The 24,012-nt window shown below is 37.1% G+C and overlaps 1 protein-coding gene across 7 annotated transcripts; it reads left to right on the top strand.

The window, feature by feature from the left end:
- Positions 1 to 1,203: 1,203 nt before the first annotated feature.
- Positions 1,204 to 23,969, top strand: ide (insulin-degrading enzyme). Of its 7 annotated transcripts, none has more exons than XM_079634258.1 (26): positions 1,204 to 1,292; positions 1,402 to 1,573; positions 2,579 to 2,763; positions 4,194 to 4,401; positions 7,290 to 7,459; positions 8,154 to 8,276; positions 8,662 to 8,774; positions 9,215 to 9,377; positions 9,554 to 9,646; positions 9,728 to 9,819; positions 10,605 to 10,685; positions 11,148 to 11,251; positions 13,080 to 13,182; positions 13,421 to 13,543; positions 13,672 to 13,754; positions 14,261 to 14,405; positions 16,016 to 16,126; positions 16,981 to 17,101; positions 17,184 to 17,275; positions 17,682 to 17,793; positions 18,738 to 18,905; positions 19,071 to 19,343; positions 19,441 to 19,502; positions 20,147 to 20,219; positions 20,313 to 20,380; positions 21,051 to 23,969. In XM_079634258.1, exons 2-26 carry the CDS (start codon positions 1,539 to 1,541, stop codon positions 21,144 to 21,146), a joined length of 2,997 nt encoding a protein of 998 aa, XP_079490384.1. In that variant the 5' UTR covers positions 1,204 to 1,292; positions 1,402 to 1,538; the 3' UTR covers positions 21,147 to 23,969. The 7 variants fall into 7 exon arrangements, with proteins under 7 accessions (XP_079490384.1, XP_079490386.1, XP_079490385.1 ...); XM_079634260.1 differs by having other exon boundaries at positions 1,206 to 1,292; positions 1,433 to 1,573; XM_079634259.1 differs by having other exon boundaries at positions 1,206 to 1,292; positions 1,381 to 1,573.
- The last annotated feature ends 43 nt before the right edge of the window (positions 23,970 to 24,012 follow it).

Here is a 24,012-nt window from a genome sequence, read left to right as displayed (position 1 = left end):
ATAAAAATACACGGTTTAATGTACTTGGTTCGACGTCAGGACAACACTGACGCATCCATAACGTGATTGCGTGAGCGTTCAGATGGGTCAGTCTTTTCGTCGGTCATCATGGTTATCTGAGATTTACTCTGTAACCGTCGTGATCTGTCAAAATTGGAATACTCAGAATCTGTAATAATGCCTTCGGGATTTTACCATATAAAAATAATGCCGTGACCCGGATTCGAACCGGGGTTGCTGCGGCCACAACGCAGAGTACTAACCACTATACGATCACGGCGAGCCACTGAGCGGACGGTCTTGAACACTGAAATTTAGATCCATGATTGTTATTGTATACATTTCACACATTTTCTGGAAACTTTAAAACATTGATTTGCCATATTGATAAACAACGGTTATATAAACGTATTTTCATTTTGTAAAAAAAGCATAAAGCAACGTAAAAAGCATGTTTACGTTCACCACTAATCAGCTCTGGGACAATTCCCTTATGCAATTTTGACCAGTGAAATATTTTCCTCATTTCCTAATGTATAATTACCCGATTGTACTCTTATTCTATTTTTAAAAAGTGCCCCCAGCAACCCCGAGCTATTTATTTATTTATTTTTAGTTGTGTTTTGTTTTATTTTTGTATGCATAATGATGTTCACTATTTGCATTTGAACGAAAATTTATGTAACGTTATAATGTTAATGTTTATTCAAACTGAACCTTTCACTGTGCTAAAACTTCACCAAAGTCCAATTTCTGTGGCCTTTCTCTAATTCCACACATTTTCCAGTTATCTAAATATTCTGGATAGTTGGAGTTCACCCAAAAAAGAAAATACTGTCATAATTTCCTCACCCTCAAGTTGTTCCAAACATGTATGAGTTTCTTTCTTCTGCTGAATACAAAAGAATATATTGAAAATAATGTTGGTAACCAGACAGATGGCACCCGTTGACTTCCATAGTATTTTTTTTCCTACTATGGAAGTCAACAAAGACTATCTAATAACACAATGGGAGTGGGACCGGACCCATCAACTGTTTGGTTACTGACATTCTTCAAATATGTTCTTTTGTGTTCAACAGAAGAAAGAAACTCATACAGGTTTGGAACAACTTGTAAATTATGACAGTTTTTACATTTTTCTGTGAACTATCCCTTTAAATCATGTGTCTCTTTAAATACTCAACGTGCTCTCCACTAAACCTGGATGTGGGTGTGGTCTGTTTCGCAACGTCTGTCAATCGTAGGCAAGGCGTGACTAAGCAATTCCAACAACTTCAGGAAAACAAAGGGTACTTTAAACATATATATTTGATATAAATACTTGTTCTATGTGCGTATATATTTAACGTATTTTGTATTATCTTATATTAATGAAAGGTACGTAAAAATCTGCTTTAGATGCTCTGAGATTGATTGGTTACGTCTGCAGAAATCATGGCGTCCTGACGTCTTAAGCAGAGTTTTGATATCCAGCACTGAAGTATGCAGAAATGTGTTAACCGGTGGGCCCTTACAGCGAGTTATCTTCCGATTTTATGATCTTATCCACAGTTTTCATTCGAAGTATTAGGTAAGTGTCAAATATCTGCTTTGTTTTTTAGTTCGTTCAACGAGCGGCCCGGTTCGCTAGCGTCGGGCTCGTGTGTTGCTCTCGCGCGCGATAGCATTTGCTCGTGACACAGTATCTCACAAATATTGTTTATTTTTTTTTAATTCTGATGATGTTTGAGTTTTAAGAATGTGTCATTGTTGTTTTATATAACTCCGCTATTAGTCAATATTTTTTTAAAAAGACGAAAACGCTAAAAGCCGTCTGGACTGTTTAAACTAGACTAAACTTACACGAAAAGTAAACCTACACATAACTAAATCAATAAACTACACTAATGTACAAAACTTAATATCAACTAAAACCCTCAACTTAATCTTAAACTAAACCTGAGCTTGCGTTTCAAATAAACTAATGGACTAAATTGACACTTAGGCCCGGTTTCACAGACAGGGCTTAACGTTAGTTAAAGCCAGGATTAGCTTTTAGTTCGATTAGGACGATAAGTAACGTTAGCTTTTATAAATGTGACTTAGAAAAACAAACATTTCTGGTGTGCATCTCAAGTCAAAACAAAGGCACTGATATATTGTAAGATATGTCAGTGCAAGTTCTTTTCAGTTAAAACAGCTCAAACATGCATTTTAGTCTAGGACTAGGCTTAAGCCTGGTCTGTGAAACCGTGGGTTAAGGTACTAACTTTTAAACTAATGGAGTTTCTCAGTAAACTAAATGTACTACTAACCTAATCATAAAGCACAATGTTTTAATTTGAGCTAAATTAATGGTCTAAACCTCATTTATAGTTTTAACTAAAGAATTACAATTCTACTGAAGCTAAATTACTAAACATGATGTTTTAATCCATATTTTATATATGTCTGTCTGATTGTGTTTTTTGGGGGCCCATTGCGGGCTGTATTTGTGTTGTGGAGCTGAACTTTACTTGTCACATGGAGTGTCTTTTGCCTTTGTTTGATAATGCCTGACTTCTTAACTCTGAATAAATGTCTTTTTCATATCCAGGCGTGTCTCGACTCTGTCCGTCAGAATGAGTGATCCGGCTGTCCAGAGGGTGGTGAGTGATATCATTCGTTCTCCAGAAGACAAACGGGAGTATCGAGGACTTGATTTTACAAATGGGCTGAAAGCCATACTCATCAGTGACCCCACCACGGACAAATCATCAGCCGCACTGGATGTCCACATAGGTAAATGGGAATTTCTTTGCTTCATTTTGCACATGTATGCTTGACACATCACTCAACTTGCTTTTTTGCTCCCTTCTATTTTAACACAGACTATTTTTTACTAACCGCGAGGACATCTTGGCCTCAAATCTTCATTATTGGCCATCAATAACTATTTAACAGAATTGATTGTGTTACTTCTATCCGTCTCTCTGTCTCTGTAGCTTCCAAAAAGCAATTTTTAATAGTCCGGATCTTGGCGGCTGCCCTTGTCCTGGTTTTAGTTGCGGAGAGACACTCAAAGCCCACAAGAGATTTGAATAATTTTGTTTCTGAACAGGCCACTCTGTAAAAGTAATTGAAGCCTTTTTTGTGTCAAGTTAAATATTTTCAGTGCTATATTTAAGAAAAAAAATACTTCAAACTCAAACATTTGAAGTGAAGTGCTGCCCAGTGTGTCAACACAGACTTATGGGTGGGGTTATCTGATGCCAGGAAGTGCAGCTTTTAACAATCAAAGCACTTTATAGTTCAAGAGTATGTATACAACTGTCTTTGCATGAAATGTAATTGTTGCAATTTGTAGGTGATGTCATTGCTTATCTTTAATACTCACTCAGTACACACTGTAAAAGAGCCTTTTCTAAATAAGGCCAAAATCACAATTGAATGCATTGAGGTCATGTTTTTTTTCTTTTCCGAGTTTTTGTTTGAGCTGCACACTATTCCGATTAGTTTTCAGATCCGAAAAGTAGACTAAAGGCTCCGATCATTTGTGCAATGACAGGTTTGTCAGAGGCCCTCTCAATCATTAAAATCAAGCAGAATGAATTTAAATCATTCATACATCAGTTCAGTGTAAATTATTGGATTTATTTCAGTGTAACGGATAATGTTTTATGAGCGATTTGCACATTCATTCTGCTATTTTCATTCATTTGTTTAGCAGTCTGATTTGAGTCTACATGAATCAATGATTCATAAAATTATTCAAGAGTACATTGTCCTAGTCAATTTAATGTAACAAATTTTAAAAAGGGGGTTTACTTACAATTTACACATTTGTGTTCATGTATATTTTATGCTATTTCTGTTTTGTTTTATTTTTTGCTGTTCAGCCTGGAAACAACTAAGTGGATTTGAATCTGATTCGTGCTGAAGACTTTGAAACCTGTCTGACAGTATATTATGATGCAGCCAGCCAGTTGTCTATGCTTTTTCCAATGCCTTTAACATTGTAGCTTACCTTCATGCAGATCTTTGTGTAAACATATGGGTTTAAGGAAGCGTGAAGTTCTTGACTGCCTGAACTTGTCTTCCTGTGAAAAAGTCAACTCGATTTACAAGTTTGTCAAACGCTCAAGATTGTCTCTTTTTGTGTCAGAGTGTAAGCAAGCAGTGTTTTCTTGCACTTCCTAATATCCTGGTTGTCTCTTCTAACTGCCCTGCAGGTTCTTTGTCAGATCCTGAGAACATTTCAGGACTGGCCCACTTCTGTGAGCACATGCTGTTCCTGGGCACCGAGAAGTACCCCAAAGAGAACGAGTACAGCCAGTTTTTGAGCGAGCATGCCGGCAGCTCCAACGCCTTCACCAGTGGAGAGCACACAAATTACTACTTTGATGTATCCCATGAGCATCTGCAAGGGGCATTGGACAGGTAAATTAATCCCCCCAAAAAAGTCATCTGTAATGCTGGTCTGTTTTAGATGCTGAAGAGCAATGTGTGAGCTGTTTGAACTTGTGAAAGGGTGAACAGGATTCAGACCTTCAGGTGTCACTGTGTCTATCGGTGTGGAGTTACATGTCCAGGAGGAATCGGGTTGCTGGGATATAGAGAGAAGAGTTTCCCCTCGGAGCCCATCTGCTCATGTGACCCAGAGCACCACTTGCTCATTGAAACATTTAAAGGGGTCATATGATGCGATTTCTTGTTTTCCTTTTTTCTTAGGTGTGTTATGTAGCTGTTTGTGTATGTATAAGATCTGCAGAGTTACAAAGTCTCAAACGCAAAGAGATATTCTTTGTAAAAGTTAAGGCTCATCCACGCCTTTCTGAAACGCTTCGTTCAAACTCGACCCCACAAATCTACGTCAGTGTGTAGGGGCAGAGTTTCATAACACCGCCCAAATGTATACGCAAAGAAAGGAGGTGTAACTTTTATTCTCGCTGTGTTTATTCTCGCTTTCGCAAACAAAACTACTTTGTTTGGCCTCCCAAAAGAGGACACAATTAGAAAAGTCGTTAAGCTTTATTTACAACACTGTTCCAGAACAGTACAACCAAAATATTCGACTGTGCTGCGCATTTTTCGGAGGACTGTTTCAGAACCTGCGAGAGTACAAGGCCGGCTGTGCACAAAGGCTGATTCTAAAAAGTTGGGCAGTTTGTATGTACATTCTGGCACTTCTGACTCACACAGCCTGAAAAGTATGTTTTCATATTTTAAGAATTTGCTACTGACTATTCAAATGCGAGTTTTGAGCAGTATAGAGTAGCACTTGTTTGTTGTTTCTACGATCACAAATGCAGACATGGTTTTATGTTTACATAGTGTTCTCACCCCAGTAGCACGTCGCGTAAAAACACAGTATTTGTCATTTTAATAGTAAAAGTAATTAGCAATTACGTCCCCATGAAATAAAACCTTACCAATCTGATCCTGTCGCGCTGGCCAATTGATTGATCATCTATTCGGATCAGATTGGGGCTCGAGTTGATAGCTGTAGTACCGACATTATCACCTGTCATTATTGCTTTGGGAGCTGATGTTCCAAATATGGTAGGGGGCGTGACATTTCCGCACACGTATAAGGTGTTCGGGCACATCACGATGCACTGGATCGCTGGCCAATCAGAGCACACCACACTTTTCAGCTTTTGAGAAAGGCGGGGCATAGAGGAACAACAATAATGAACTGTATGTGTAAAATACTTTTTTTAACATAAAACCGCGTTAACGCATTGTATTAAACCAAATACACAAAATAATGTTCTTTTTAGAACTGTCATATGACCCCTTTAAATGATTCAAGATTCATCTCTAAAAACATGGGTCAGACCAGACACTTAAGAAAGCACTGGTGGAGTGTTTGACAAGTAGGAATGTGTAAGATACATTTTGAGGGTGTGAAAAGAGCCAAATCCTTTTTAATTAAATCAGGCATGCACTGGAAGCACTGAACCCTTTTGCAGCAGTAGTTGTTTGCATGATGGACTGTCATTTTTGTCAAATGTTTGCATGTTTTCTTTGCAATGCACCATCCTTGAAGTCAAGGGATTCAGGATTCACATAGTGCTTTGGCGTATCTGAAACTTTAGTTTTTGTAGGCGCCCTTAAAAAATTTAAGAAAATAATTGATAAATGCAACTAGATATGTCTGTGACAGACTGCTACAGTGTCTTTTGTAACTGGTAGTGAGCTGTTACTCTGTTAAATCCTGTAGTAGGACAGTCATTAACAAAGACACATTTGTGTGGCGTTGTCCAGGTTTTACATTGGATAAATTAATAAAGCAGTAGTGACGCGTAACCTGGCAAGTATCTTCATTCACCAACTTGCAACACAGACCGCCTTGGTAAAACACATATGTGGCAGATGCGGAATGGATCAAAATAAAATAAAAAAATTAAAAAAAGACTTGAATAAGCCCATTAATGGCATGTTTGAGTCTTCTCTTAACGAACTGTTTTTTTTTTTTCCTCTTTCCATATTGTAAATCATAAATGTGTATCATTTTAATTTGCTTGTTACACAATGGAGCCTAACTTATATATATTACTAATAATTATTTGACCAAGCCTACTTTTACACTCAGAATACTAAATAAATACACGTACTAAACTGCATTGTTTGCGTGCTGGAGGTAAGCTATTACGTTGTGTGCTGAGTGATGTTAACATTTAAGCTAGCTAGAAAATGGCACTATCAAAAAGTCTAAAGAGGAAAGTTGACAGCGAAAATAGGGCATACAAAGAAGAATGGAAAGACAACTATGCGTTCATCCTACCTAGTTTTGAGAATGCAAAGCTGTTGTGTCTGCCACGAAGCGATCCACAGACTCTTTTGAATGTCTTTCAGAACTTGAGCTCTCAATTCATCTCAAAATAAAACATTGCTGCAAAAACATTCTCGTACTTTTAATTTGAAGGCAAAATCACTAAAGACGAAGTGATTGTGAGTAACTGTTGCTATCAAAATAACAATGTACCGCTATCAAAATAACGTGGCTGCGTGCGGGCGCCAGATAGGATTTGGCCCGCGGGCCGCCTGTTGCCGACCCCTCCCTACATTATTGTAAGTCCACAAGACTGCAATGGCACACTTTATGTGCACTTTGGGACAGGGCCCTAATCTCAGTCACTAAGTATGTTTATTTGCATGGCAGTTGCCATTCATGTCTTTGCATGCTTTTAAGATCAGATTCTATTTATTCAAATGATTTTTAACAGGAGCATGGAGTGTTCTGCAGCTGTAAGCTGACATTGACTGTGTAAGAGAACTTTATCAAGCAGTGCATTAAATGGCGTTTGACTTTGTCATACCAGGTTTTCCCAGTTCTTCCTCTGTCCTCTGTTTGATGAGAGCTGTAAGGACCGAGAAGTGAACGCAGTGGATTCAGAACATGAGAAGAACCTCATGAATGACGCATGGAGGCTGTTTCAGTTGGAGAAAGCCACTGGGAACCCCAAACACCCTTTTAGCAAGTTTGGCACTGGTATGGAAAATACTGCACACATCTAATTTGATGGCATCTTTCATGTAGATATTGTCCTTTCAGTCCTAAGATCATTTGAAACATGCCTTTCCCCCCTATTGGCTACTGTAAAAGCTGTCTATACTTCATTCTCAGTCAGGGACAATAGAAAGCTGGAGGATAATGACTAAATTGATTTAACATAATCTACTCTGAGAAGAGTTATCTGTGCCCAGAAAAGCCAGATGGTGGCGGCCTTGAGTTATAAGGCTTGCTTGCTCTAAAAAAAGTGGTTTGTTCTGTCCTTACCCTCATATTAACCAGCACCATTCAGAGAAAAAGGTGTTTATTTTATCAAATTAATGCTTGCAAACAAATGTTTATTGGTAATTAAATCAGCGTTTCTGTGTTGTTAAAAGACCATAATATCAAACCTATTGAAATCAATTTATTGATGCAATGCGATTTTTGGTCTATGGGTCACTTCATCTTTAATTCATATGGCCACACTCTAAAACGAACACAGGTTAATTTTCTTCTCCCTCACAATTTGATTCTGGCAGGTCTGCACACTCTGCAGCTGTTTGTGTGAATTTAAAGTTGCCTTCATCCCTTGGGACAAACTATCAAATGGCTATTGACTTTAATTACTGTCTTGTCCATGCAGGTTCTTTTCCACTAATTAGTGTTTTTTGTGAATGTCTCTTTTGTTTAGGCAATAAGTTAACCCTTGAGACAAGGCCATCTCAACAGGGCATCGATGTCCGTGAGGAGCTGCTCAAGTTTCACTCCACCTACTACTCCTCCAATCTGATGGGATTGTGCGTGCTGGGCAGAGGTCAGTCAACAGCCACAAATCCCTTAAATAATTTTCTTACATTTTTAACACTAGTGGGTGAAGACACTTTTTTTTTCCTCATTTCAATCTGCCAGATGTTCACATGCCCTGTTTCATAAAATGAAAAAATCTGAATACTTAAGTTTCGTACATAAATGTAGCTGACAGTAAAGGCAACGATCAGTAATCTCCATGCAGTGCACAGCAGATCTCTCAGTTCGGTCTCAGTCTGATGCTGAATCTTTCATGAGATCTTCCTTGTTCTTTGTCATTCTGTTGCATGATTCATAGTTTATTTTTGCACAGACTAGAACGTATTCTGAAGGGTGCAGAGATGAAGTGCTTTCATTCTGGGTTTAACATTGTGTCTGACGCATTTTGACAGAGACGCTGGATGATTTGACATCTATGGTGGTGAAACTTTTTGGAGAGGTAGAGAACAAGAATGTCCCTATCCCAGAATTCCCAACACACCCTTTCCAGGAGGAACACCTGAGGGTGAGATCTAAGCCCTAATTGTGTAAAATACACCCTAAACCTGCTCCTTATGGGAGCCATCTAATGGAAATGCTATACTGTAATATTATACAGTACTGTTCAAAAGTGTCCGGTTAATAATATTTAATGTTTTTTAAAAGACTGTTCTTATGCTTACATTTCATTTTATTGAAAATACAGTAAATCAGTTATATTGTAAAATATCATTGCAATTTAAAATAAGTTTTCTGTTTTAATGTTGCGATCAAAGCTGAATTTTCAGCTTCATTACTCCAATCTTCAGTGCCACATGATCCTTTTCGGAAATCATTCTAATACGCTTAATTTGGTGCTCAAGAAACATTTCTTATTATTATCAGTGTTAAAAAACAATTGTGCTGCCACTGCTACTGTTTTCTTGGCGTCTGACTCATCTTCATTCCTTCTCTCTTCCCCCACAGCAATTTTATAAAGTCGTGCCTATCAAGGACATTAGAAACTTATACGTGACCTTCCCCATCCCCGACCTGCAGAAGTACTACAAATCAAATCCTGGTCATTATTTGGGCCATCTGATCGGACATGAGGGTCCAGGGAGTCTTCTGTCTGAGCTCAAATCTAAAGGTTTGTCAGGAAAGATAGATTTAGCTTTAAGTGCCTAAATGATAAAACAGACAAAAAATTAAGTAACTTGTGACAAAAGAATCTAACATAGCATTGGACCTGTAAAACACTAGCTTGGATCCATATGTTTTCGCTCTCAGCTGTGTTGTTCATGGATGCGCTCTGTCTCTCTTCAGGATGGGTGAACACGCTAGTCGGAGGCCAGAAAGAAGGAGCCAGAGGATTCATGTTCTTCATAATTAATGTGGATTTGACAGAAGAGGGGCTGTGTAAGGACCTAGAGTGTTTTTGTGTCTATTTGTGCTGGTCAGTATGTTTTTGATTGTTTATGCTGTATTTTCTGTCTCTAGTGCATGTCGAGGATATTATCTTCCACATGTTCCAGTACATTCAGAAGCTGCGGACGGAGGGCCCTCAAGAGTGGGTCTTTCAGGAGTGCAAGGTATGAACAATCTTGTTAAAGTAGGGCCCTACGATTGTAGAAAAAGCTGACGGAATCGTGGAATTCAGTCATGAAAACCAAATTTAGTGAGTAACATGGAATGTCACTTTTAAAAAATAAAAATTTATGAATAAATCAAAAGTATGTCTGTACATTTCACCATTTCATTTGATAAAACTATCGTCAGAAGAAATGGAAGAAATTGACAACTATTGTGCAATGGAATGTACTTAAAGTATTAACAATAAGAATTTAGTTTATTAAAACATTATTCTCTTAGGAATATCGCACAATTATTCGCCTGTTTTAATTAAAACTATAAAACCTCTCTTGCGCAGCACTGTTTGCAAAACAAATGTAAAAGATCTAATTGTTTTATGCATTCATTTGATCATTACATCATAAAAAACAGAATCCAGAAAAAAAATTACAATGCAGAATTTCTAGGGGGGAAATTAGAGACCTATTATTGTTAAAATGTTTAATTATTCATATAAACTTTTATGAATTCAATTGATTAGCCATCCTTTCTGGTTATTTGAGAATAATTAAACCATTATAATAGAATCCAGACAAAATAAAATGGAAAACATGGAATTTGGGAAAAAATAAAACTGAAGGGCTAGTTCACCTAATAATTAAAAATTCATTATCAATTAATGTGTTTCCAAACCTCTATGACAAACATCAGGTGAATTTTCACATGCTGCTGCTGATGACAACGGAACCATGACTCTGGGTGGTTGGGACATCACTGATTTGTCTGTACATTTTGGTTTTTGCAGGATTTGAACACTGTGGCTTTCAGATTCAAGGATAAGGAACGTCCTCGTGGATACACGTCTAAAGTGGCTGGACTACTCCATGTAGGTGTCTCTCTCGTTAAAAATACTTTAAAAGGTTGTCACCATGGTTACAGGTGCTTGTGTCATCAGGGTGCTGCTCTGTATTTTGTCAGGAAATCATAGCCGGTGTTAAATATTTTATGTTTGGTATGGAATACTAGTGTACCGAATACAATACGGTATGCCTTTTTGAACATTTGCCTTGAATAAAAAACAGCTATTTTGAATTTTTGCTTTTAAGCACTAATTTGATAATCTTTTCTTCAAGAAGGATGTTAATAACTGTTGTTATTGCTTCTTGATCATTTGATATTTAACATTGTGTGCATTGTATTGTGAGATGCAGTGCTCGTATATCAAGTATTTAAAGTAAATCTATAAAAAAAAAGTAACAATTGGTTATGAAATATCAAATATTCCTTGAGAGCACAACATATACCCCGTTTTTGTATATGATGCTGAAATCACCTTTGTGTGTGTCAGTACTATCCGCTGGAGGAAATCTTAGCTGCAGAATACCTACTGGAGGAGTTCAGGCCAGACCTCATCGAGATGGTGCTTGATAAACTGAGGCCGGAGAATGTCAGGTGAGCACACATACAAGAACTTCTTTCTGTTTTTATTACATGTATACACACTTTTATGTGCATAACCTGTAAAAGAAAGCACTCTGAATTATTTGTATTTTATCTTGGTGGTTGTTAAGGATATATTACTATTGCTCTTAGGATTTGGGGTTCGTTCAAATCACTAATCCCAAATATTAAACTGAAACGATGTCATTGGTGTTGCAGCTGTGGATGGACCTAAAAGAAGTTTATTGTCCCCTCAGGATGAGATTAGTTTAACACAGATGTCCAACCATTGCCCGCTCTCTTCAAAGACCCACTGAAGGAGCTTTATATTTGAACCTGTGCAAAGCAAACATCAGCTTCTTTAATGCATTGCTGCTCAGGGCTAAACTGGGCTCAGATTGCTAGTCTTTTTACGTTTTTGAAGTGTTGTTTGAAGCTGAATCTTCTTGCTGTGTTTGTAAGAATCCCACTTCAGATTCTCACCAATGTGATGAAGGCTTTCGAATTCAATTTCCTTTACAGCTTTAAAAGAGCATTGTCTCTCTGTTTGAAGTAGATCTCAACCCTACCATTGCTGCTCTCATGTTGTTTTGGGGATGGAGAAACTTGTAGGGTTCCTGTATTTCATTTTGTCTTGGGATTTCCAAACTATTCAGATCAAGACAAAGACTTTGACTTCAGAGCTGGTGATTTGCTGCTTGTCATATATTTCTTGGTGATTAACTACACCGCTGACCTTTCTGAAAGTAATGCAACACTAGAAGACCATAGTCTGACACAGCTAGACTTTTGGCTTTCGACATAAAATCTGATCTAGCTTTTTCAGGCCAAGAATTGCCAACTTAGACGGGTAGAGACGATCTGAACCATATTTAAAGTGACCAACCACAGTTATTGTGTCATTTAGCTGTGGGTTTATCGGAAATCGAAATTACCTTTAATAAATATACCAGAAATAAAATTGGTCACACTTTAGATTAGGGTCCAATCCTCACTAATTATTAACAATGACTTTTTGCCTCAATAAATTGCTAATTGGTGCCTATTAATAGTTAGTAAGCCAAAATCCTAGTAATATGCATGTTAATAATAAGTAACTAGCTAATAGTGAGAATTGGACCCTAAACTAAAGTGTTACCATACATTTTAATCAAAATGAAAATTTTTGTATCCTGATTACTTTTAAGTGAACGTTTAAGTGCTCATGAATGTCAAACTTTGCCAAATCCACTATCTAGTTCCTTCTCAGAAGTGCGCATTGTAGCAACCCAGTACTTTTGTAAACGCCACTTTTATTTCCTGCAAGGGTGATCAAATCTGTGCACCCTGAGTGATGGAAAAGGTGTAGCACCAATCAAATTAAAGCTTGTCAGATTGAGAAAGCACTTGCTGTTTTTGTGTGCACTAAGCATCAGACAGTGAGTGAATGGTCTGAGGCTGTACTATCCTGCTGGTAACCTTGTGAGATTTGGACTAATTTTGGAAAGGAGTGTTCAGGTTTTTAGACAAAACCTATTCTGGGCTCTCTTATGCAGTTGATTGATGCATGAGAGTCCAGAATAGCATGTCATTGTTCCAAAAGTTCTCTATCGATCATGATGGTCTAAATTGTCCAGAAATGGTGCATTGATCTAGAGCCCTGCACTGCAGATTGAGAAGCTCCGGGAAACTCGAACCTTGGATTGATGTAATGACCATAATTCCCCAATCTATTTACAGAGCCAGAGATCTGATAAAAGCAAAATTGCTCTGCCATTTTCCCCTAGGGAGTCATGAGAAATGGATGGTGTCATGCCCTGTCTGGTGCAGTGATCTTCATTTCTTTCCTTCTTTCTTTTAGGGTCGCTGTTGTCTCCAAATCATTTGAAGGACAGACGGACCGGACTGAGGAGTGGTACGGCACGCAGTATAAACAGGAAGCCCTTACTGATGAGGTTATTGAGGTGAGACTCATTTGATTTTCATTCAGAACTTAGACTAGTGGGAAATGGTCTGTATGGGCAACTCAAAAAGTTGAATGGATGATCCATGTACTATGAGCATTATATACTTGATCAAAGGAGACTCTTAACCTCTACTTTACTATGGCCACCAATAAGCAATTCATTTTAAGTGGTTTACTGTAATTACAATAATTTGAAGAATAAATATCATTGTTTCCTTTTTTCTTTTTTTTCTCAGAAATGGCTAAACGCAGACTTCAATGGAAAGTTCAAATTGCCAATGAAGAATGAATTCATCCCAACGAACTTTGAGATTTACCCTCTAGAGAAGGATTCTCCATCTGCCCCCACCTTGATAAAGGTATGTTTTCCTGAAACCCGTATTGTACAGGTTACACTTTGAGCAACTTTAATAGCATATCTGATAGTCTCTGAAACTTGCAAGCATCGGGTCATCTGGCTTTTCTTTGTTCCTTTTTTTTTTTTTAGGACACTGCAATGAGCAAAGTTTGGTTCAAACAGGATGACAAGTTTTTCCTGCCCAAGGCTTGTTTAAACTTTGAGTTTTTCAGGTAGGTTTAACATAAATTAAAAACTTTGCAATGTTTTTTTCCTTTTTTCTCTTTTTCCACAATTTGCATAACTGTAACAACAATTTAGTGGGAGGGTGCTAAATTGTCATTTATGTGTCAAGAGGATGAAATCTTTCAGAAATAGGTTTAATTGTTTTTATATGCAAATATAGTTGTATAATAAAATAAATATAATTAGATTTTAACATGAAATATGATCCAGACATGTGTTTGACAAGTGTCATGAGATCCACCCAAATTACTTGAATGTTATGAAAAATGGTTTTATTGATTTTTTTTTTTTTTTTTTTTTTTTTTTTTTTTGCAGTGGTGTGAGCCTATTTTGCCTTATACTTTTTATACTCATTTTAAATGTCATTGAAATGCTAATTTATTTGTATTCCTGTTACATTCTGCTTTAACTAATCTATACCATTAAGAAACTACAATTAATACTTCAGAGAACTTTTTAAAGACAGGGTTTATCACTCACGTTCTTTCCACAGCCCGTTTGCGTACGTGGACCCGTTGCATTGTAACATGGCGTATTTGTACCTTGAGCTGCTCAAGGACTCCCTGAACGAGTATGCATATGCAGCCGAGCTAGCCGGCCTGAGCTATGACCTTCAAAATACCGTCTATGGGATGTATGTAAGTATGCTTATATCCCCCTCGCCACATGCTCTTCCTGTGAGGAAGACAGTCCAACTTCACGTACAAACAAGTGACTACCAGTGGTTTCTGTCTTTGTAATAGTAACCCCAAATGTAGCTTTGTTTGTGGCTTTTACACAACAACAAACTCTTCTCATTCTTTCCTTGTTGTTTTTTCTGCGTATGTATTAGTAGCAGTAGACTAGCTTTAGACTAGTGCCGGAGCTGAGGCTGCATATTCATACTCTGTCTGTGGTCCCTCTCAATCCGTTTCTTTTTGTTTTGTCATGACCCTTCCATACAAATATCACTCCATTTATTCTATTTCCCCCTCCCTTTTTTCTTTTTTTTCCATCATGGTAGTCGCTACCTATATGCAGACCCGCTGCACTGCAACATGACTTACCTGTTTCTCAGGTTGTTGAAGGATGATTTGAGAGAGTATACATATGCAGCCCGCCTGGCAGGGTTGGTCTATGGCATAGCCTCGGGAATGAATGCCATCATTGTAAGTATGGTGATAAGCCCCTCCCCCTTTGGAGAGAGGGCCGCTCTATTGGGTGAAGGGCGGAGCTTGTGGCTTTTGAGTGTGCCAGTCGCTTGTCTATTCTTCTGCTTTCTGCAGACTGATGGAATGTTATACCTTCAAAATATCTGTGTCTGGTCAGTCTGCTTGGGTACTGTTGAGGGTTATTGTATTTTGTGCTGGGTTTAGGTGTTTGTAATGCTAAATGCCCAAAAGAACAAAACAAAAATAGAAAATAAACCGAGACAGTTTACATGTATAAGTGTCAAGCTGCAAAAATAAAATTACCTCAAAAAAAGCACCTTATAAGTAATCCATATGATTGCTGATGGCATTATTTAAATGATCTTGTATACGTTTGATAGATTTGTGCAAGGAAGAAACTGAAGTCTTTGAGTTATTTGCAAAATATCTTTCCCTCTTTTGAAGCTCAGATTTTTTTTTGTGCTTGCATGCATTTAAACTGACATAACATGCCTAATATTGTTAAATATACTCTCCATTAACCGCTTACCGCATTAAAATTAAACCAATAAATAGTTTGAAACTTACAGATGTAAATGGAAAAAGTATAATAAACACTTAATTGTGTGTTTTAGATGTTTTCTTGTCACGGTTCTGAAAGACATGTTATGGTTGGAAAATAGCACAAAATCACAAAATTCTAGTGCATAAAACAATAATTTTGCCTGTAGTGTCTTGCCTTAATGGTTAACTTGACTGTTTGAACTACTGTAGCTTCCCCATCACTGGATAGGATCAACCGAGATGGATGTTAATAACAGCGGTAAACGGGGTGACTAAGGTTTGGATGATGTGGCAAAGCTGGGCTGTTCCTAACCTCACTTGCTGTGTTATTCACTTACTCCTTATTGTTTGCATACACACATTCACCACAGTGAATGCACTGCATTGGTTGTCTGAAGATGTAACCCTTAACTTGAATCTTTGTTGTTTTTAGTCTGCATCTGTGCTGTCCTCTCAGTGTCTTCCATTTTAATGTCATTTCACAATTGTAAAGATGATGAAAGTCTGTTCTTGAGCTGTTTTTATCATTCATGGCTGTTGTCTTTGTGCGTCAGCTGTCAGTGAAGGGTTATAGTGACAAACAACACATCCTGCTGAAGAAGATCATGGAGAAAATGACCACATTTGAGATTGATGAGAAGCGCTTTGATATCATTAAGGAAGCGGTGAGACGCATACACAAACACACACTCCTTAAAATACTAAGAATAAAGAAGAGATAAAACAAACTGTACGCTCAAAGGAATCTGCAGACTTCCGCAGTAGTTTACTTGTAATTTATTTGGTCTAATTTCATTGTGCTCTCAGCTCCTCAGTTAACTAGGACTGACCCTGACTAAACTTTTCTAGTCTTTTTCTTTTTCATTTAAGCCATTTGTCGACTAGTCACACGTTTGTTACTTTAATTACTTAAACCATTTTCTGATACCACCCCTCCAGTAAATATTTGAGTTTCAGGGCTGAGAAAGAAAACTACATGTAACCTTGACTTATAATACATTAACATTACTTACAATACTTAATTCAGATTTTAAAAGCTCATTACTATGATTAAGTGCACATAAAGCCCCGGCAAAAGTAATGGTTATAAATGCAATAAATAAATAAAACATTCGGCTACTACTTGCATGTTTCAAATGCCATGTTTGAGGTCGATGAATGAGCGTTTTGATTTCTTGCCTGACATAATCACCACATGAACCAGCAATGTTAACGATCTGTCACTGCGTGACTTCGCCAATTCCTGTGGAGGTTTTTTTTTTCTCCGACTATCATTAAAATTTGGTCGACTTAGCCTCTTCTCACCGACTAACATTTAGTTGACTATTAGGAGGAAGCCGTACTCTAAACACCATTTCATCATGTATTACCCATAATTTCCCCAAAAGAAATCTGTGGATTCCACCTGGACCTGGTAATCATATACAGATCCCAAACACCAAGAGAAAATGTGCTTAGTCTGTAATTGTGTGATCTAAATTAAACTTGTGAGAGACACGTGTTGTTGTTGTTTTTTCAGTACATGAGGTCTCTGAATAATTTCCGTGCTGAGCAGCCTCACCAGCACGCCATGTATTACCTGCGGCTCCTCATGACTGAGGTGGCCTGGACCAAAGACGAACTCAGAGACTCTCTGGATGGTGCGACACACTTTCATTGCTCTTGTCAATACGAGTGCTGTGGTCTCCTCATGTGTGTTCATGCTGTGAATGTGTTTCTCAGATGTGACGTTACCTCGCCTGAAGGCGTTCATACCGCAGCTGTTGTCACGGTTACACATTGAAGCCCTGCTGCATGGCAACATTACCAAACAGGTTTGTTTTAAAAATCATTTCTCTTAGAGAAAAGGCAGGGGGGAAAGAGAGGTTTGTGGTCGGACAGGTTGAATCTATTCTTGTCATAATAAATTAAACGTACCATTCACCACCCCTGATTTGGTATTCTAGTGTCTAGTATTTACTACAAAACTAATTCCGACAAAACCTTGGAGATTTGAGTGGTTACACGTCTTTTTTTTGTTATACAATTTATATAATGTGACTAAAATCTGTTATATACAGATTTCAGTCACATTATATACATTTTATATCTATGTATATGAGCTGACTGAATATTCATCGAAGTAGCTCAGACATTAACCCAACGTGATCATGAAAGCAAAATCTAACATTACACCATGTTAGTTAGTGATAAGCAGTTTGGTCTGCCTGTTGTCTCCAGTCTGCTCTGGGCATGATGCAAATGTTGGAGGACACTCTCATTGAGCATGTTCACACCAAACCCCTGCTACCGAGTCAGCTGATACGCTACAGGGAAGTGCAGGTACCTGACGGTAAGTGCCTAGCACCACAAACTTAAATGCAACATCTCAGTTGGTCACACACACACTTTCAGCTTTTTTTACAACTCTGAGCTTTGTATCCACATATAGAATATACACTACTGTTCAGAAGTTTGGTCTCTTTAAAAAAAATTTTTTAAAGAAGTCCCATCTGCTCACCAAGGCTACATTTATTTGATCAAAAATACGGTATAACAGTAATACTGTGAAATATTATTAAAGTTTAAAATAACCGTTTTAATATATTTTTTAATGTAATCAATACAAAGCTGAATTTTCAGTGTCACATGATCCTTCAGAAATATTTTATGCAGATTTACTGCTCAAGGAATATTTCTTATCAAAGTTGAGAAGTTGTGCTGCTTAATGTTTTTGTGGAAACCATGATGAATTTATTTTTTGAATAGAAAGCATTTATTTGAAATGAGAATTATAACTTGTCCGTTTTAATCAATTTGATGCATCTTTGCTGAATTGATTAAATATATAAGTAATACATATTTATTAAAAATATAAATATTTATTTCTTTAAAAAAAATTATCTTACTGACCCTGAACTTTTTATATCAATATACAGATTCATATAGACGAGTAATAATAGTGAAAGGTCCTTTGGACTTCTACAACAATCTAAAACAAAATCTAAACTTTCATTAATTATTATTTGACAGTTCAGATGTCAAATATATCTTTATAATATATCTTTTTATAAAATTGTAGAGTTAAGAAAAATATTCTGTGTTTTAAAAGTTTTACCTCATTTTATTTTTAATTAAATGCATCTTCATAGGAAGAAACTTACAAAGAAAATACAACTCTGGTGTTAAACCTGAATCGGTGGTGTGTAATTTGAGGTCTACGATGTGTTTGTTGTGTGTGTGTGTGTGTGTTTGTCATGGTTCTTGTGTTTAAGTCCAGTTCTCTGTGGTTATCAGGTGGTTGGTATGTTTACCAGCAGAGGAACGATGTTCATAATAACTGTGGAATCGAGATTTACTATCAGACGGACATGCAGAACACCCATGAGAACATGCTGCTGGAGCTCTTCTGTCAAATCATCTCTGAGCCATGCTTCAACACGCTACGCACCAAAGAACAGCTGGGTAACACAAACACTCATGGGAAATGTCCTCAGTTGTGTGTGTGCATCTAATGATGTGGTTATAGGATAAACACCTCTGTAAATGAAACTCCAAACCCTGCCTGTTCCTGTTGTCCTATTGATCACACTGATCTTAAGAACATTATTTATTTCTGCCTGTGTCCAGGTTACATTGTGTTCAGCGGCCCTCGCAGGGCCAATGGGGTGCAGGGTCTGCGTTTCATCATCCAGTCTGAAAAAGCTCCTCACTACCTGGAGTCTCGTGTGGAGGCCTTCCTCAAGACCATGGAGAAGAGTGTGGAGGAGATGGGAGAGGAAGCGTTTCAGAAACACATCCAGGCACTGACCATTCGCCGTCTCGACAAACCCAAGAAGCTGGCGGCCGAGTGTGCCAAGTACTGGGGAGAGATCATCTCCCAACAGTATAACTTTGACAGGGGTGAGTTGTTGTTTAGCTGTTGAAATGAACTCGTACTCTGCGTGAAGTGTCTGTGAAGTTTTAATGTGTTTTTCCTTGATTTTCTTGCCTGATTTAGATAATATTGAAGTGGCTTACCTGAAGACACTGACTAAGGAACACATTATGCAGTTTTACAGGGTTAGTGATGATCTGAACACATTATCACTCTGAAACAAACTTCTTTTCTTTTTTCTTTTTTTCATAATTAAATTTGCATTTCCTGAATAAAATTCCTGTGCTTGCAAGGAAGCAAAATAATAATGTTAAAGTTTAAGGTAAGCTTAGAATTCAGACTTTGTTCTGTGTAAATAAAAATTTGCATCAAGGGTCATTTTGCAATTGCCTCGACATTCAGCACACATAATTTTTTTTTTTTTTTTTTTGTCTGTTAAGAATCTGGACACAATGTAACACCTTTGTTGATGCCCGATAAATAGACCAATCACAATTCAGTATGCAAATAAATGCAAAAAAAAAGGACAAAGAGGTGCCATTTTTGTCCATTACATGCTGTCAAGCTGGAGGCTTTTTATATATATATATATATATATATATATATATATGCTAAGAAATATATTTTTTTTGTAAATATATTTTTTGCATAAATAAAAAGCACATCTAAGGCAGAAATTATCTATAAATCTAATCTATACTTGAATTATTTTGTGAATTGTGTATCAATAAACTGCTCACTTTGTAAATGCTAATTTATCCATGAGGTTTCCAAAAGCCCAATTCCTCATCTTGTCATGTGGTTTGATCGTCATGTTTATTCCCTCCAGGACTTGTTGGCCATCGATGCCCCCAGAAGACACAAGGTGTCCGTGCATGTGCTCTCTAGAGAGATGGACTCCTGTGAGTACTGACACAATGAGGCTGAGACCTTTTGATTGGACTGACTGATGCAGCTGGACAGATCCATTTATTTCTGCCATGTGTTTCCTGCAGGTCCAGTGGTTGGAGAGTTTCCTGCTCAAAATGATGTCAATCTGGCTCCTGCCCCCTCACTTCCTCAGGTACTGCATAGATGTATATGTACAGTAGTGGTGGTCCACTGTGGGTTTATGCAATATACGCTTTTGCCAATGGCGATGAATAAAAAATAAATGCATATTAGATGATTGTTGTAAACTACTGATCAAATGTTTGTGGTCAGTAATAAAGAAATTAATACTTTACTGATCAATTAAATGCGTTCTTGCTGAATAAAATACATTTTATAATACAAAGATTTATATTTTAAATAAATGCTTTTTTTAAAAAAATTAGTTTCCACAAATATATTAAGCAGCACAACTATTTTCAACATTGATAATAATAATGAGAAGAAATGTTTCTTGAGGAGAAAATTAGCATATTAGAATGATTTCTGAAGGATCATGTGACACTGAAGTAATGGTGCTGAAAATTCAGCTTTGTCATCACAGGAATAAACTACTTTTAAATGACATTAAAATAGACAATAGTTATTTTATATTGTAGTAATATTTCACATTATTGCTGTTTGATCCAATAAATGCAGCCTAGGTGAGCAGAAGAGTTTTTTTTTTCTTTTTTCTTTCATAAACAACTAGCAACATCCCCTAGCATTATGAGGGGAAGTGTTGTGTGGCCAAGCACCACTCACATTTTCTTTCTAAATGTCAAAATATTGTTCACTCATTGTTTTGTTCTGTGTGTTTTCAGCCATCTTTAGTTCAGGATATGACCGAATTCAAAAGGAGTCTGCCGCTGTTCCCTCTCACCAAACCTCACATCAACTTCATGGCTGCCAAACTGTGACCAGCACCATGGGATCGTCAGAGACGCCCAATTATGGAGCCAGTAACATCATTGTCTGTTTTTGTGTGAGTGTGTGTTTGTGTGTGTGTGTGAGCAGGCAGGGCCACATCAGTGGTGCTTGCAACATTTTTAGTTAGAAAACATACAATGTTTGATTCATATTGCTTCTGTCAAGAAATTTGTATCCCTATATAGTATAGGAATCACTCGCTGGCCGCGACGACACTTTTTCATCGTTCGGTTTCATTTCAAAATGCTGTTCATTTAATTTGCACCACTGTTTAGCAGAACCATGAGAGCATTTGGAGAGGCTGTTGTGAAATATATCAAGATATGTCTCAAGAAAAGAAATACTGGCCTTAAGATGATTTTAATCAGTGATCAGGTTTTCTGGCACATTTTTTAATGTTTAATTTAAACAATTTGCTTTGAGTTGTTTTTAGTTTCTGTGCATGTTGGCAGAGTTTTATCTTTAAGGATAGTGTTGTAAATGCAAGGTGGTTAACTTGATTTTATTTGCGGTTGAAGAAATATAATAAACAATTTTTAATGTCATGTTCATTTGTTTAAGTTACTTTGTCCTTCAAAGATTCATAATATTGATTTAGTTGACAAACTCAGTGTAATAATAGAAACACAAATTCTACTCATGAAAAAAAAAGTACATAATTGAATCCATCAATTTATGCACCACTGGTTTTGCGAACCATTTCACATGAATGCGTTCATCTTGTGTTTTGTGAATAATGGCGATTGTCTTTTTCGAGATGCTCAGTTGGATCTAATTCGGCAATATCCACAACGGCATTTACAATTTCAGGAAGTCGTTATGAGAAACAAAATGGGTTTGTTTTTATCTCTGATGTCTTGACTTGTGATTTATGCACTCTTCACAAGCAATAATGTGACTTACAGGACCTTTGACTAGTGTCTTAAACTCTACTTGGCATTTTGCTTGACACAGCTTGAGCTTGGTTTCAGGAAACCGATTAGACAAGAACTAGACGTGACGTGTCTGAAGGAAGGCTGTAGTTCATCAAGTTAGTCTGTAATCCTCGTGTGTCCTCATCTCAGGTGTGTGTGCTAGCCAAGACTTGACCATCACTTGTGTTTCTACTGCTGAGATTAATTCTGGACTTAACTCAGGCGTATCAAATCGACTGTAATGCTGCATTGTTTTAGAAACACAACGACCATCCTTCCACCTCCATCCAAATAATGAAGCATGCTCCGCAAAACAAACTGTAAAAACTCAGTTTCGCCTCATAGAGGAGATGGTTGTACCACTAAGATGGATTTACTCAGGCATCTCACTGCATTGGTTTTGGGTTTTGGTGGTTTCAATTTAAAGGAATAGTTCATCCAGTAATGCAAATTCAGTGATTTTATTTGTTCTCTTGGCACTCCAATCCTGTATGACATTTTCTTTCATGGAAAAAGAAGTGAATGAGGATTAGATTGTAAAGCTCTTAAAAAAGGAACCATAAAAAGTAGTCCTTATGAATTGGGTGCTATATTCTTAAGCCTCGAACATAACTCAAGAACCCGTTCATAGATTAATGCTATTGGTAACTAAAACAAAAACTCAGGCAATTAAAAAATAAATCTGAATTATAAATATTAGATCAATCTTAAATGGTAATTGCAGATGTTGTCTTTGCGATTTGTTTAAATGAGTTGAAGTATTAAGGTTACTAAAATTTAAATAAAAGTAAAGCTAAATGGAAATGTAAAAAAGCTAACTAATAAAAATGACAAAAGCACACAAAATTCCAAACACCTTAAAAATGAAAACCGAGAATATAAAAACAAAAGTTTATTCAAAAATGATAAATGCTTTAATGACATATAAATAATACTAAAATAACTCTGAAATCGAAGCAGAAAATCCCAGCTTCTCTTAAATGTTCAAGATTTTCAGTGAATAACGAATTAAATTTGTCTGTTCGCCACACATCTATTACGACTTCAAAAGATTTTGGAATGTATAGCACAAGCAGTCATACGGACAATATTTTATGGTACCTTTTATGGGATAGTTCACCCAAATATGAAAACTGCCATTCAATGTCATTCCAAACCTGTATGACTGACTGTCTTCTGTGGAACACAAAGAACGCTGCGGTCCAAACAACATTAGACATTTCTCAAAATATCTTCTTTTGTGCTTCATACAGGTTTGGAATGACGTGATGGTGACAGTATTTTCATTTTTGGGTGAACTATCATTCATTTGGCTCTAGGTCACTAGCAACTTTTTTTTTTATAAAATAAAAAGCATGCAAAGATCTTTTTGTTCCATGAAATGACGAAAATACAGGTTTTGAAACAACACGAGTGACTAAATGACGACTTTGTTGTATTTATTTAAATTTTGTGGATGGTAAACTTGTAATTACTTTCAGATCCAAAGATGCACTTTGCATGCAGTTGAAGCGTTTGTTGCACCCCAAATCCCTTTAACTGTTCTAGAATCAGCTCACAGTCAGTCAGTGACTGCAACAGATGCTTGTGGTTCTCACCATTTCCTGTAACCTGATGTCACATGTTGTTTGCTCATACTGTGGTTGAACACTAGGCAGAATATTAGAGTAAAGAAATCTAGAAGAGCGTTACTCTGCATGAGTGATAAGATGATGTTGCATTCGGTTCTGAGCTGCGGTCGTGAGGTAGAAACGGTTCTTCAGTTGCTGACTGTCTTGTGTCGAGTTTATTAGGTGGTTTTGAAGCGCAACAGAACACTGGGGAATGGTGCTGTTGCACAACTGTGTATCTGTGGGAGAGATTTCTGTTTTATGATCATTAAACAATTGTATGAACTCAGTTGTTGTCGCTCTTTTTTTGTCTTTGATCTGCACTAAAGATT

Source organism: Phoxinus phoxinus (assembly GCF_949152265.1).
Source record: "Phoxinus phoxinus genome assembly, chromosome: 14".
Classification (NCBI taxonomy): domain Eukaryota; kingdom Metazoa; phylum Chordata; class Actinopteri; order Cypriniformes; family Leuciscidae; genus Phoxinus; species Phoxinus phoxinus.
This window is presented reverse-complemented; position numbering and strand designations above follow the sequence as displayed.